At 53.8% G+C, this 14,716-nt stretch overlaps 2 protein-coding genes and 1 non-coding gene across 3 annotated transcripts in view; 1 reads left to right on the forward strand and 2 right to left on the reverse strand.

Moving 5' to 3' along the window:
* The window catches only part of Clptm1 (CLPTM1 regulator of GABA type A receptor forward trafficking), a 28,373-nt gene extending 19,827 nt beyond the window's left edge, over positions 1–8,546 (reverse strand). Inside the window, exons 1-2 of the mRNA XM_027945796.2 lie at positions 8,456–8,546; positions 2,409–2,521 (exon numbers count right to left, since the gene is read on the reverse strand). Coding sequence (XP_027801597.1) covers positions 2,409–2,521; positions 8,456–8,527 — 185 coding nt within the window. The 5' untranslated portion in view covers positions 8,528–8,546. The remainder of the gene's footprint in view (positions 1–2,408; positions 2,522–8,455) is intronic.
* Trnag-ccc (transfer RNA glycine (anticodon CCC)) lies at positions 1,346–1,419 on the forward strand. The gene has a single exon. It is a non-coding gene; the product is annotated as a tRNA-Gly (tRNA).
* A 3,874-nt stretch (positions 8,547–12,420) lies between the features above and the next one.
* On the reverse strand, positions 12,421–14,200 carry Apoc2 (apolipoprotein C2). The gene is made up of 4 exons (XM_027945968.2): positions 13,548–14,200; positions 13,268–13,418; positions 12,607–12,829; positions 12,421–12,500 (listed from the first exon to the last, which is right to left on the reverse strand). The coding sequence occupies exons 1-3, from the start codon at positions 13,600–13,602 to the stop codon at positions 12,742–12,744; spliced, it is 294 nt and encodes a 97-aa protein (XP_027801769.1). The 5' UTR covers positions 13,603–14,200; the 3' UTR covers positions 12,421–12,500; positions 12,607–12,741.
* Between the last annotated feature and the right edge of the window lie 516 nt (positions 14,201–14,716).

The raw sequence follows: 14,716 nt of genomic DNA on the forward strand, positions 1-14,716 counted from the left end.
GGAGTCTGTATTTAGTGGGTTTCAGTTTGGGAAGGTGAACAGCGTGACAGGCATATATCGGGGTGAATGTACTTCTGCATCTGGTGGGGTCTGGGGGGTGCAACTGGGCACTCTACATTGAGATACACCCCAGTCCTTTTGTTTTTTATTTATTTTTATTTTGGGGGTTCTAGGGATTGAACCCAGGGATACTTTACCACTGAGCTAAAACCCCAGTCCATTTTATTTTTCATTCTGTGACAGGGTCTCGCTAAGTTGCCCAGATCGGCTTTGAACTTGTGATCCTCCTGCCTCAGCCTCCCAAGTCACGGGGATTACAGGAGTGTGCCATCTCTGGCAATGTGAATATACTTAATATCACAGGAGATTACACTTAGAAAGGCTTAAAATAGCTGGACATGATGGCGCACACCCGTAATCCCAGGAACTCTGATGGCGTAGGCAGGGTAGCCAGTTTGAGGCCAGCAATTTAGCAAGACCCTGTCTCAAATTAAAAAATTAAAAGGACTGGGGCTGGGGTTGTGGCTCAGTGGTAAAGTGCTCACCTAGCATGTGCGAGGCACTGGGTTCAATCCTCAGCACCACATAAAAATAAATAAAATAAAGGTATTATGTCCAACTACAACTAAAAAATAAAAAAAATATATATTAAAAAAAAAAAGGATTTGGGATGTACCTTAATGGTAAAGTGTCTCTGGGTTTAATTCCCTGTCTCCCCACCACCCTTGCAAAGAAAATACATATATATAGTTAAAATGGTCAATTTTTGTCTTCTTTTGCACTTGTGGGGATTGAAGGCAGGGTTCTGAGCACACTAGGCAAGTGGTCTATCACTAAGCAATACTCCCAACCTTAAAACAGTAATATTCTCTGTAGAGGATGCAGACTGAGTTATGTTCCCCAAAATTCCTGTGTTGAAGGAATAACTCTTAGTACCTCAGTGACTATGTTTAGAGATGGCAATAATAATAAATAATAATCAATAGGCAATTTAGCAGTAGACATGTGCTTAGTATGCATGAGGCCCTGGATTTGACCCTCAGCACAATGAGTAAAACCTTTTAAATAAACAAGGCCAGGCACAGCTACTGGAACTGCAGCTACTTGGGAGGCCAAAGCAGGGGGTCATAAATTTGAAAGCTGCTCTCATTAAGCTTAGTGAGACCCTGTGGCAAAACAAAAAATAAAAAGGGTTAGGAATGTGTGACAGTGACAGAGCACTCCTGAATTCAATCCCCAGTACCACAAATCAGAATAAAATTGAAATTAAGATGTTATTCGGGTACATGAAGTCCTAATCCACCATGACTGGATTCCTTATAAGAGATTAGGACCCAGGGGGGCTGGGGGTATAGCTCAGTTCGTAGAGTTTGTGCCTCCCATGCACAAGGCCCTGGGTTCAATCCCCAGCACTGCCCAAAAAAAAGAGAGAGAGAGAGATTAGCGGGGCTCCCGGGATGTGTCTCAAGTTGTAGAGCGCTCGCCTGGCATGCGTGAGACCCTGGGTTTGATCCTCAGCACCACATAAAAATAAAATAAAGATATTGTGCCCACCTAAAACTAAAAAATAAACATTTTTAAAAAAAAAAAGAGAGAGAAAGAGAGATTAGGACCCAGAACAAAAAAAGAAGAGGGCTGGGGATGTGGCTCAGCAGTGGTGAGCACAGGCTCCCGTGCGCATCCCAGCACTGCGAGAAAATGAAATTCTATCACACGAAAAGTAAACCTCTGGGCTGAGGCTGTGGCTCAGGGGCAGAGGGCCCGCCTAGCATGTGTGAGGTGCAGGGTTCGATCCTCAGCACCACATTAAAAAAAATAAATGAAAGTATTGTGTCCATCTACAACTAAAAAATATTAAAAAAAAAAAAAAAAAGTCACCCTCTCCCAGTGGGCAATGATCATTACCCTCAGGTGAGTCTTCCTTTCTTCCTTCTGCTTTGCTTTTTTTTTTTTTTTTCGGGGGGTGGGGGTGGGGAACTGGCAACTGAACATGGGGACACATTACTCCTAGACCAGTCTTTATTTTTCATTTTGAGGTGGGGTCTCACTAAGTTGCTCAGGGCCTCACGAGTTGCTGAGGCTGGATTTGAACGTGCAATCTTCCTGCCTCAGCCTCCCAAACCACTGGGATTATAGGCCTATGTACATCACTGCACCCAGTTTTTTCTTTTTTTAATGGCACCAGGGCTTGGCCCCAGAGCGTTACACGTGCTAGGCAAGTGCTCCACACTGTATTCTTTATTTTGAGACTGGGTTTTGCTAAGTTGCCCAGGCTGGACTTGAATTTGTGACCCTCCTGCCTCAGCCTGCCAAGTTACGGGGACTCCAGATGTTCAACCGGCACCCGACCCTTATGCTTTCCTTATTTGAAGTTCTCCAGTGAACAAACCCAATCCCCAGCTGCTTACCTGAACAGCACGCCTTTGATGACCTGCCAGGCATTGGGTGCTGGCTGGGGTGGTGGGTTCTGGGGTTGGGTGTCCGCCGGCGGGTCCCTCCCAATGCTGCCATTGCTGGTCACCTGTGGGGGACACACACCAGAGTTAGGAGAGGGAACGGGACATGAGACAGGGCTATTTTAGGCACCACCACCCACCAAGGCCCAGGAGGGCCGGGCACAGAGAAGGCTCGACCAACAGCCAGAGAGTGGACAGATGAACGCTCCGGGCAGGGAGCTGGATTTTCTTCTCAGGAGGAAAATACTCCGAGTGCCTCCTCTGTGCTGGGGACACAGTGGTGACCCAGACAGCCCTGTGCTGACCTCCTGGGGATCTATAACCCAGGGGAGACAGACCTATCTCTAGACAGTGGTGACCCAAAGCGGGCAGGGCTGGGATGCAGGAGCCCAGAAAGGACACCTGAGCCAGGCCAGGGCTCAGGGAGCTGAGATGGAAACTGCAGCAACTGGTAGGCGCAGGAGGCGGGGGCAGGGCGGGGCTGGTGCAGAAACAGAGGTAACAGCAGCGTGAGGCTGGGGGCCGCCACTACTCCCTGAGGCTGCAGCCAGGACACAGGAGGCGTCTACTGGAGACAAGACAAGGGGTCTGTGACAGGGGCCAGACTGCAAGGCTGCGGTTTGTCTGAAAGGCCCTTCCCTGGGCAAATAGTTCCTGAAGCCTCCTGAGCCCAGTCCTGCCCTCCAGGGGCTGCTGTCCAGAGGTGACACGGGGGACACAGGTTGAACGGGAGCCATGCAGGGAGGTGGGCGCCCTGAACACGCACAGAGCCCGGGCGGACTCCAAACTGCTCCAGGCAGAACTGAGCTCCAGAGGTTAAGCTACTGGTCTGGGTCACTCTGGAAGGACGAAGACGACAGCAGGATGACAGGGGCAGGGAGGCCACAAGAGTCCTCACTGAAACAATGTTCAGAATCAGAAAACCCCTAAGGAGTGGGTGTGGGAGGGTGAGCAGGGACCCTGCTGGCTTCCCCATCCCGTCCCTGTCCCCCTGCCAGCAGCCCCTCGCCCATCAGGAGACAGAACCAGAGCTGAGGGCCAGTCTGCTCAGGAGTACTGACCAGCACAGGGCCAGCACCAGGTGGAGCACGAGAACAGCCGACAAATACATGGCACCTGCTGTCCCCAAAGGACCCGCCCTCCCTTTCCCGAGGCCCTGCTGCAAGGTCTTTCTGTCCACTTCGCCTGGCAGACAGCACATGCCCGGGGTACAGGGCGAAGGCTGGGGCTGGCGCGTTGCAGGTGTTTGTTGTCACCTCCTGTCCCCATCACCAGAAGACGTTCTTTCCTGCCACTTCCCAAAGCACAGATCAACACTGAAGTCAGAAGTGGGGCTCCAGGGTCAGATATAGCTGTGGTCCTGGTCCCCCAGTTCTTGACTACGACACCTTGGAAGGACATGTCACTTTGCCTCCCTGACCTGAGGGCCAGGTTATAAAAATGCTGGTACTAAGCGGAGAGAAAAGCTTTCCTTGAAGACTCTGCTCCCTGCACACCTTCTGAGCCCCAGGCCCTGTGCCTGGGGATGGGACCACGGAGGTCTCGGCCTAGACCCGGGGACCAGAGGGAAGACAGGCAGGCCTGGAGAACCGGAGAGTGCTCTGCAGAAACAAGAAGGGAGAGTGACAGCCACCGGGGCAGGGGTAGGTAGGGCGCAGGGTGGCCTGGGTGATCAGCGAGGACCCGAGGACCCGAGGAGCTACTTTTGACATTTGTGTCAGACCCTCAGGCGGAGACAGGGAGCCCCACAGGGAGCCCAAGGACGGGTATTCTCTCAAGAGGGAAAAGTATGGGTGAGGGACTGGATGTGGTGGCACATTCCTGTAATTCCAGAGGACTAAAAGTTCAAGGCCAGTGCTGGAACATAGTGAGACCCTGACTCAAAGCAAAGAAGGCTGGGTCCAGGTGAGATGGCACACACCTGTAATCCCAGTGGCTCGGGAGGCTGAGGCAGGAGGATTGCCAGTGCAAAGCCAGCCTCAGCCACTCAGCAAGATCCTAGAAGACCCTGTCTCTAAATAAAATATAAAAAAGGGCTGGGGATGTGGCTCAGTGGGTAAGTGCCCCTGGGTTCGATCCCTGGTACCAAAGACAGGGGGAGTAGTGAGGAGATGGGGGACCTTTTGAAGGAGATGAAGTCCAGTTGGTCCCACATTAGTGGTTCTGCATCCAAGAATTCCACCTGTTGTGGATGGAAAATATCCAGGTGGGGGGATTTGCATCTGTACTGACTTTTACTTTTTCTTATTATCATTCACCCTAAAGAATACAGTAAAGCTTTGTTTGTTTTTTTTTTTTTTGGTACTGGGGATTAACCCAGGGGCACTTTACCACTGAGCCACATCCTCAGTCCTTTTTAATTTTTATTTTAAGACAGGGTGTTGCCATATTGCTGAGGCTGGCCTTGACACATCCTCCAGCCTCAGCCTCCAGAATTGCTGGGTTACAGGCCATGCTCCTGTTCTGTTTACATAGTATTTACATTGTATTAGATATTGTGAGTCCTCTAGAAATGACCTCCGAGTAGGTTGTATGCAAATATCATAGCATTTTACATAAAGGCCTGGAGCAGCCCAGGCTGTGGGAAGAGGGGAGTCCTGGGACTAGCTCCTGTGGATTCCGAGGAAGGACTGATTCTCAGGCCAGACTGTGAGGTTGTCCACCGCACAACTGTGCTAAAGGCCACTCTGCCGTCCACCAACACAGACAAGTTCACAGTAGCTCAGTAATACTTAGATAAAGAGGGAAAGACCTCTAATGACTCCTCTTTGTCAAAGAGTAAAGGCCAAGTCTTCAGTGGCCTAGCAAAGTAAGTGCCCCCTCCTCCCTCTCCAGAGGCGCAGCCAGCTGCTGGCTCTTCCTACACCACAGCAAGCGTGCTCGCCCCACTGTTCCGTTTACCTGAAAAGTTTTTCCCTCACGTGTTTTTGTGACTCCCTCCCACACCTCCTTTAGGTCTTTAGTCAAGTGTCACCTCCTCAGAGAAGCTTCCTGGACCACCTCTTTAAACTGCAGCCAGTCAGGCATAACAGTTTATGCTTGTGATCACAGTAACATGGGAAGCTGAGGCAGGAGGATCGCAAGTTCAAAGCCTTAGCAACTTAACAAGGCCCTGTCTCAAAAATAAAAAAATAGAAAGGAACAGGGATGTGGCTCAGTGGGAGAATGCCCCTGTGTTCAATCCCCAGTACAAAACAACAACAACAACAAAAAGACTTTAATAACTCAGGAGGCTGAGGCAGCAAGGCAGCAAGTTTGAGGCCAGCCTTACCACCCTGGTGAGACCCTGTGTCCACAAACAAACCAAAATAATAATAATAAAGAAAGAAAGGAAAGGAAAGGAAGGATGGGGCTGTTGGCCTGGGTTCAACCTCCAGAACCAAAAACATTAACTGCAGCTCTCCCTCCCACCACCCCTCACTGCGCGTCCCCACCGCAGCTTCACTTCTGTCCACGGCACTTGCTGCCACCTAGGACGCTGTGTGTTCTTCTTATTTATCTTGTTACTACTCGTCCCTGTTCATACTTCCCTCCTCCCCAGCCTCTAGGGGAGCAGGGCTTCCAGGAGGGCAGGGCCTGTTTGTCCACAGCTGTGTCCCCGGCAGGCAGTGCTGATTCCACCGTATCAGCTGAAGGATTCAACGGTGGCGCTGTGGGCTCTAGGCCTGAGCTCCTGGCTGAGACGAGCAAGCTGGCGGGCACACACGACTGGGCGAGGGTCTGCCCACTCTGGGGCTGTGTTAGGCCCTCGAGTTGGTGGACGGCGGCGGGGACAGTGAACATATCAAGTGACTAAGACAGAGCGCCCACTCTTGGGCCTGCATGTCCAATCTCACACACAACACCTGGGAACATCCCCAAGGGCCCAGGAAGCAGCTGCTGCTGTTGGCAGGACGGGAGGAAGCCGCGCTCCCGCTCTGGGGAACCTCACCTCAGCCCAGCTTCTGGTTCAAGACCCATTAATTCCACAAACCCTGAGCATCTCCTCGTGCCTGGCCCTAAGCAGAGCAGTGCTAGGGACACAATGGTGACCAAGATAGTCCTGGCTCTGCTCTCCTAGGGCTCCCACCTCAGTGGAATACACACACCCACACCTGTTCCCAGACAGTGGCAATCCAGAGTGGGCAGCCTGGGACAGGGGACCCCAGAGGGGGCACTTGACCAGTCTGAGAGGATCAGAGAGAGCATTCCGGGGGAGAAGACATCTGAGATCTGGAGGATTAGTAAAGATCACCCAAGTGAAGAGGGAGAAACATGGAAAGGCTGTGAGGAAAGAGATCTGGGCACACGGCTGGAACTGGGGAGTTTCACAGTGGCTCGTCCTCCTCTAGTCTAGTGGTTGTCAAGCAAGAGGGATTCTGCCCCCCTCCCAGGGGGCATTCACAACATTAGGAGACATTTTTGGTTGTCACAAAGAGGGAGGGGTGTGTATGCTATTGACATCTAGTGTAGAGCCCACAGATGTTGCTGAACATCCTCAGGTTCATGGGGCAGCTCCCCACAACAAAGACTGTTCAATCTAAAATTTCAATAGCACCAGACTTGAGAAATCCTAGTTTAATATAAATAAGAGTCAGATCATGCAAGGCCTCAATCTGCTTTAAAAAAAAAAAAAATGTACTTTTTCCTAAAGGCCAAGGGTAAGCATTGACAACTTTCAAGCAGAGATGGACAAGAAAAGATCTAGGTTTCTGGAAGTTCAGGGCAACCTGAGCTATAGTCTCTGCAGCCACCCCCACCCATGAGAGGAGGAAAGACCTCCTTTCTGAAACACTGGGAAGCTCCTGAAGACAAGGCCTATGTTTTCATTCCAACAGGAACTTCACCATTTCCTGAGTTGCCAAGCCCTGAAATGCTGAAAAGATCCAGTCCAGATGGGATGGGCTCTATCCCCAAATTTCTCCTGGCATCCTCCCCAGGTGATATTATTTGTCCTCCTTTGGGCTCCCTGAGTCCCTGACCCAGACTTCTGTCACCACCCAAGTCATCCAAGATCATAACTCTTTGTTTATGGCAGTCTCCTCTCCCACTCCCCAGACAGCAGGAACATGGCTGGAGTCATCTTTGTGGCCCATCACAGGACTAGCCCTCCGGTCCACGACCTCCACTAATCACTGGAGAAATGAAGGCCCAAAGAAAGAAAGGAACTTGCCCAAGGTCACAGAGACAGTCAGCCTCATTCTCCCCTCCCAACCTGCACTTCTCTCCCCTGAGCTGCCTCCCACATGTCAGTGACATCCAGTGGGTGGGTCGACAGCACCTTGCTGTCACTCCATCCATTCCCCAGATGCCTGAATGGTGGCTGCCTACCTGGTATGCTCTACAGCCTCAGTTTAGTTTAGGCAACAATGGGTCAGCAGTCGTCTGTACTTGGACCCATTCCCCCACAGGGTCAGTTTATGCTAAAAGCATCCCCATGCCAGTCCAGACACCCTGGATCAGGTTCTACATGGAATGGATGCCAAACTTAACCTGGGTGACCTTCTCCAAGCGCCTTAGTCTCGCTGTTTCTCGGATTCCTTCTGTAAAATGGGTCTACTGGCTTCCACAGCCTGTGCCCTTACCCACAATAATCACCTGATTTCCCCAGAGCTAGAAAACTTCCAATTACCCACTGCCCACATGTCAGGCACTGCGGGCGAGACCCAGGACGTCAGACCACTCTAGGAATGGTCTTGGAGCCTGGAATCGCAGAGTCAAGAACCTAGGGCTCCTGGGAACAAGCCTGCGCCCCACCGCGCCACGATCTCCCCGGGCGGAATGAAGAGTCTAGTGGGAGTCCGGCACGAGCGTGCAGGGGACCGGGCGCGCAACAGGGCCCCGTTCCCGCCACTGTCCGGCCTCCCGGGCGGCCCGGCCCCGCCTGGGCCCGATATTCAAGGTCCCTCTAGCCAAGGAGCCCCCAATGCACCAGATTCTGCGAAGAGAGGCAGGACACGCCCCGTGGGAGGCCCCCCGGCTGGGGAAGAGCCCCCTCAGGCCCCTCTCGGCCTCCGTACCTGACCGGAGCCGCCTCCCCCGGCCGCCACTACGGCGCTGCCGGCCCCGTCCGCCTCCTGCGCCGCCGCCATCTTCCCGCTCCGGGTCCCCGCCCCCGCCGCCAGCCCCGCCCCGTCCCCGACGGCACCAGCTTAATCGCGCGAGATTTCACAATTTGCCCGACCCAATGGGCCACCGTATCCGCCAAGAGCGCCGCAGCCACGCCTTCCCAAAGTTCCATTTCCGGCTATGAAAGTACCAAATTAGCCACCGTACTTCGCCTCTCCCCACTCTGCCCTGCAGCTTGTTTGTTTTCACCTGGAATAAACACTGAATGCACCGAAGTTCCAGGACTTTTGGAACAACGTGTTCACTTTCCACAAATTCTGTTCATTCTGTCTCTCGAGTTAACCCGCCTTTTCGATTTGTATAAGCTTTCCACGCCCTCCTGCCCGCTTCGGTCCGCGTTTCTGTTTTTCATTCCAAGGTTCTTGAACTTTTCCGGCCACCGTAACATTTCAAAACATCCCGCCCGAACCACGCCCCTCCTGCTTTAAAGGAACCTCTCTGGCCACCGTAGTGGGACTCAAAGGAGAAGGCCCTTCCATGGGTGTTCTCGCCTCCTGACACCTTTCCCCCTTCAAGTCCCCAGAGATTATAGTCTCTCCGTGCGTTCAGAGTTCCTATTTCAGGATTCTTACGGCCACAAAAACCTCGGAATGGGACCCTGTCAGCCCCTCCCTGGGCTTTGGGCAACCGTACTTTTAGTGCGCATGTTCGTTCCCCTAGTGGCCTTCGCTGTCTGGCAGACCTCGCCATCCTGAACTCAGCTTCGTGGGCTTTGAGAACGCCATCATGTTTCATTAACCGTGTGTCTTCCTACAGCGCCAAGGCGGGCACGTGCTGAGGGTGACCTCAGAAAGGGCGTCATGGAGGCCTAGGGAGGACGTAGACCTCTCAGACTGTTGAACCTCCACCAGTGCGTTGGGGGGACCTCTCACCTGCATCCACCGTGCTACCAACCGACTAAATGATCCCAGAAAAGTGACATGTATTTGAGCCTCGGTATCTTACCCCCTATAAACTAGGTGCTTTTGTTGTTTTTGAGATGGGGCCTGTGTAAGCTGCTGAGGCTGGCCTTCAACTTAAGATCCTCCTGCCTCAGCCTACTGAATTGCTGGGATTACAAATATGCACCACCATAACTAGTTTAAACTAGAGGTCATAATAGAAGCTTCTCTACTCTACAGGGCCAGGCACCCTCTCCCCAGCCTCTCTGGTCCCCTCAGCTTCCCCACCCCTGTTCACTTTTTGTAATCACTGCCAGGAATGGGTGTGTCCCCCTCATTGAGCAGGCAGATCCAGGACCCTGGTGGCCGCTCCTGAAACTCCAGCACTGCCTTGGGGATGATTGGACGAGGCTCTCTGAACGCACAAGGTGATTTGAGGACCTATGCAAGGAAGAGAATGAAACCTGTAGCTCCTTGCTTCAGTGGGTGTGGTGGCCCATGCTTGTAATCCTAGCGAAGCAGAAGGTGGAGGCAGGAGTATCACAAGTTTGAGGCCAACCTCAGCAATGTAGAGAGACCCTCTCTCAAAATTTCAAAAAGTGCTGGGTGTGCTGGCTTATGCCTATAATCAGGAATCTGAGGCAGGAGGATTGCAAGTTCAAAGCCAGCCTCAGCAATTTAGGGAGGCTGTAAGCAACCTAGTGAGACCCTGTCTTAATAAAAAAGAAGACTAGGGATGTAGCTCAGTAGTTAAGCACCTCTGAATTCAATCCTGGCACCAAAAAAATAATGATAGTAATAATACTCATAATAATTTCAAAAGGATTAAGGAGGTAGCTCCCAGCTCTAGTTACAAAATGCCACAATATGTCCTCCAAGTCTCATACACTGCAGGTCCTGATCCGATAGAGCATGAGGGCCCTTCAGAGCCAGAGCCCTTGGGAGCCCAGCTCCCTGTTCTGTTGAGTAATCAAATAAATCCCATTCAGTTAAGTGTTCTCAGAATGGGCCGTCTCTGCCCTCCACTAGGGGGAGCCCAACACTGGCCAGAGTTTATGATTTCAGGTTTCAAGGGAGAAGGGGGCTGGGGACCTGAACTTCTAGGCTCTAAGGAGAAGGGATTCAGGGTCCAGACTTCTAAGTCTGAGGAAGGAGGAGTCTATCCTTCAATGTGCTGAGTTCTTGGGGAGGAGGACTCTGGGGCCCTGGTCTTCTGGGGTCCTGAAGGGAGTCGGGGTCTGAGAAAGGCAGGAGGAGTCTGGGAATGGCATCCGGATTGGTTGGAAGCAAAACTGGCTTGGACAGTGGTTTGGTTTGGCTCGAGTCTGTGGGAAACAAGTGGACAGAGCAGGGATTGTTTCCCCCCCCCAGGGTTTCCCCCTCCCCACCACCCCCTGGTCTTGGCAGCCTCAGTTCTTCCCAGACTTGGGGACATTGCCCACAGCCCCTCCCAAGGCCTCTGTTTTCTACTGGGCTCATAGCTGCCCAGCCTCAGAACCTGGGAAAACTGCCCCAAGATCGTTGAAAGACTGGCTGGAGGGTAATGCCAAGCAGATTAGGAGAAATCCAGGCCATGGATCCCCAGAAACCCACAGCCCCACCCCTGAGACTTATGGGAGCATCCTCTGCTCCCTCAGCGCCCCATCGTCCACCCTTGGGCCCAGCACCGGCCTCCCTCAGCCCATGGAGCCCCACCCTTGTCCTTCATCCTGTGCTTTTTGCCTGCAATTTCCTGCTGCTAGATGCTCCCTCCCATCCTCTAACCACCCCACCTGGACCCGGGGGGCCCAATCAGCACCCGATCCTCTCCCCCACTTTCCAGCAACAACAGTCCTACCCAGAATGCATTGCACTGTGTCCCCTTGACTAGCTCCAGCCTGGTCGTCCTGTCTTCAATAGAGCCTGGGCCCTACTTCTGCCTGCTTAGAGCAGCACATCCAAGGTCTGGGGGTCTCTTCCACTCAGTCTTCCTCGGGGTCCATGCTGCTGTCTGAAATGATCTCCACCTGTCTTCTTGCTCCCTGAGGCAGGGGTCTAGCTGTAGCCTCAGGGTGGAGTGGAGCTCCTGGCTCTGAGGAGCTTAGGAAGTGTTATTACTAACAAGGAGAGAACAGCCCACAGAACATACTATAAAACCAGAATCTCTCAAACTGCCTGCAGCTGCAACAGTCCCTGATCCGTGGCTTATTTATTTTTATTTTTTAAATGTGCTGGGGATCAAATCCAGGGCCTCAAATGTGTTAGGCAAGCATTCCACCACTGAGCTACAGCCTCCATCAGTGGCTTTTTTTGGTACCAGGGGTTGACCTCAGGGATGCTTAGCCACTGAGCCACATCCCTAGCCCTTTTTTGTATTTTATTTAGAGACAGGATCTCGCTAAACTACTAAGGGCCTCCCTAAATTGCTGAGGCTGGCTTAGAACTCTTGATCCTCCTGCCTCAGCCTACCACTCTGCTGGGATTACAGGTGGGCACCCTTGGTGGCTTTTTGAGAAGCCCCTTGAGGGCAGGACTATCTGTATTTCCCTCTATGCCCTCAGGGCTTGGTGCCAATCTCCAGGAAATCAGGTGAGGTGAAAATCAGGTGAGGTAAATGCGCTGGATTGTCAAAGCATCCGGGCTTCAGAGGTCTGACTTCCTGTGTCCCCTCCAAACTGTGAAACTAACTTCATAAGCTTAGCAGGGACTCGTGGGTGCCCACCTTCCTGCCTCGGATACTCCCTGAGATGGCTAAACTGTCATCTCAGGGGCCTGGTGGAGCTCGATGCTGGAGCGTCTGCCTGGCATGCCTGAGGCCCTGGGCTCAGTCCTTACACCCCCACCAAAAAAAAAAAAAAGTGAAGAAAACAAAAAGTAAAGTGTCAACACAGGGGTTGTGTGCTGTCAGAGGTCACTGCAGGTTATCTTCATCCATGATTTGTCATTTTACACACGGGAACATCAGACCTTAGTCAAGAGCAGTGACTCATTGTTATGATCACTTCTTGTTTTTATTTTCCTCTTCATTCCCAGGACCAGGTTCCAGATATGGCCACACACAGACAATACCTGCTGACTAAATGTTGTTTGGACTCAGTCAGTGTCTCTATGTTGGTCCCTGAGCCCCAGAAAAGCCACCACATCAAAGAGAATAAATATTTATTATTTATTCTTTCACTCACTGGTGAGAGTTCAGGCCAGAGGAGGGGAGGGCTGAGAGCAGCTGGCGTGGCGGGAGCCCCGTCCGATTCCCAGGAAGGTCAGGAGAACCAGGGGATGCTGGAGCCTGGGCTCCCCACCCACACCCCGGGTTGACACTACTCTCCCTTCAGCAGAGTGAGGAGCTGGTCAGTGAAGATGCCCGCGTAGGTGCTCATGGCGGCCGAGCCCTTGCTGTACAAGTCCCTGGGGAGAAAGGGCTGAGGGTCAGAGACAGGAGGGCTGGGCCTGGACACTGGGTCTGAGGGAGCAGGGCTGGACCTGGACCCCCGGGTTTGAGGGAGGAGGGCTGGACCTGGACCCCCAGGTCTGAGGGAGGAGGCTGGGCCTGGACACTGGGTCTGAGGGAGGAGGACTGGGCTGGACCCTGGGTCTGAGGGAGGAGGGCTGGGCTGGACCCCCAGGTCTGAGGGAGGAGGCTGGGCCTGGACCCCTGGGTCTGAGGGAGGAGGCTGGGCCTGGACCCTGGGTCTGAGGGAGGAGGCTGGGCCTGGACCCTGGGTCTGAGGGAAGAGGCTGGGCCTGGACCCCCGGGTCTGAGGGAGGAGGCTGGGCCTGGACTCCCAGGTTTTGGCCGTGGTTGATATCAGGGGCCAGCTCTTTCTCTCCCAGGGGAGACGACACCTGATTTTCTCGTCCATGTCGTTCAGGTATGTCTTCTCGTACAGGCCCTGGGCAGCTGCCTTGGCAGTGCCCCAGTAGCTGGAGAGCGACTCCTTCACCTGGGCCAGCAGAGGCGGGCTGGCAGGCTCATCTTGCGGGAGCCCCTGGATCTCTGCAGGGGCGGAGAGGGCAAGGCTTGGGGGGGCTGAAACAACCGGCAAAGGAGAGGAGGCGGCCCAGGTTGGGTGAGAAGATGCTCCCAGCTCCCCCTCCTCGGAGATGCCCCTTGCAGGCCACTCACCACAGCTCAGCACCAGGAGGACCAGGCACAGAGCCAGGAGGAATCGCGTGCCCATGGCGTCGAGGGACCTGGAAGACTGAGGGGTGTCGAGCAGCAGGGTCACTGGGCTGGTCACTGGGGCCCACCCCCTCTGAGGCAGGGGTCTGGAATTGTGCTCCTGGTTCCTCCTGCTTGACTCGAGGTCACATTGACAGGACAAGGGGTCTATTTTGGACCTCTGTTCTAACTGCCCTGATTTTAACAGTTCCGCCTGGTGGGATTTGTGTGTGTGGAGCTGGGGATGGAGCCCAGGCCCTGTGCATGTGGGCAAGCCTCTGCCACAGTGCACCCCAGTCCTGTCCTGTCAACTCCAGGCAAGTCCACTCACTCCCTGGAGAAGCCTCCTTGAGGTCCAGCTGGGAGCCCAAGAAAACTCCCGCCCAGCAGGGCACAGAGGACATGTCTCTCCACGGGGCTCCCTAATCCTTGTCCCAATCCACACTGGAAGGAGCTCTGGGCTAACTACTAACTGCACAAAGTCACCCTCTCACTTTGAAGAAACTACAGTAGAAGACAGGTCCAGATCGATCCAGGAGGCTCAGCGGGGAGACACACGGGGATTCCGCATTCCGTGGTGCCATCCTGAGCATCATGGCCACTCTAGCAATTTCCAATTTAACCATGTTGCCCCCTCCCCTCCCCACCCGCCCCCACAGGCCCTCTCTTACCCGGCTCTGGCTCTGCCTTCTGTCCTCATCAGCTCCCGACAGGCACCCAGGCTTTATACCCCTGGAGGCCCACCTCCCTCCACGGCTGCCACCTCCTCAGCCTGGGCCAAAGTCCTGGCCAACAGAGCCACCCCGAGGCGGGGCGGGGGGCAGGAAGAGCAAGAAGGACAGTGACGTCTGTCCGCTGCCAGGTCAAACCTCAGATAACCCCAACTGATAATTCCCCTCTGACAGAGGGGGCGGTGGGAGCTGCGGAGGGGCTGGGCGTCCCGAGCACCCACCAGGAATGGGGCCTAGGGCCTGAGTCTGCTGGGAAACAAGGGCAGAGCTCTGAGGGCCCACCTTGGGGACCTGCTCACCCTCCCCGCTCCCCAGAAACGCAGGCGCCTTGAAGTCCCCCAACCCGGTTCGCCCCCAGCCCCTTCGCCCAGCACCCCCACCCCCAGGGTCTCCCCCTGCCAA

Source organism: Marmota flaviventris, chromosome 18 (genome assembly GCF_047511675.1).
Source record: "Marmota flaviventris isolate mMarFla1 chromosome 18, mMarFla1.hap1, whole genome shotgun sequence".
In the NCBI taxonomy this organism is placed as follows: Eukaryota; Metazoa; Chordata; class Mammalia; order Rodentia; family Sciuridae; genus Marmota; species Marmota flaviventris.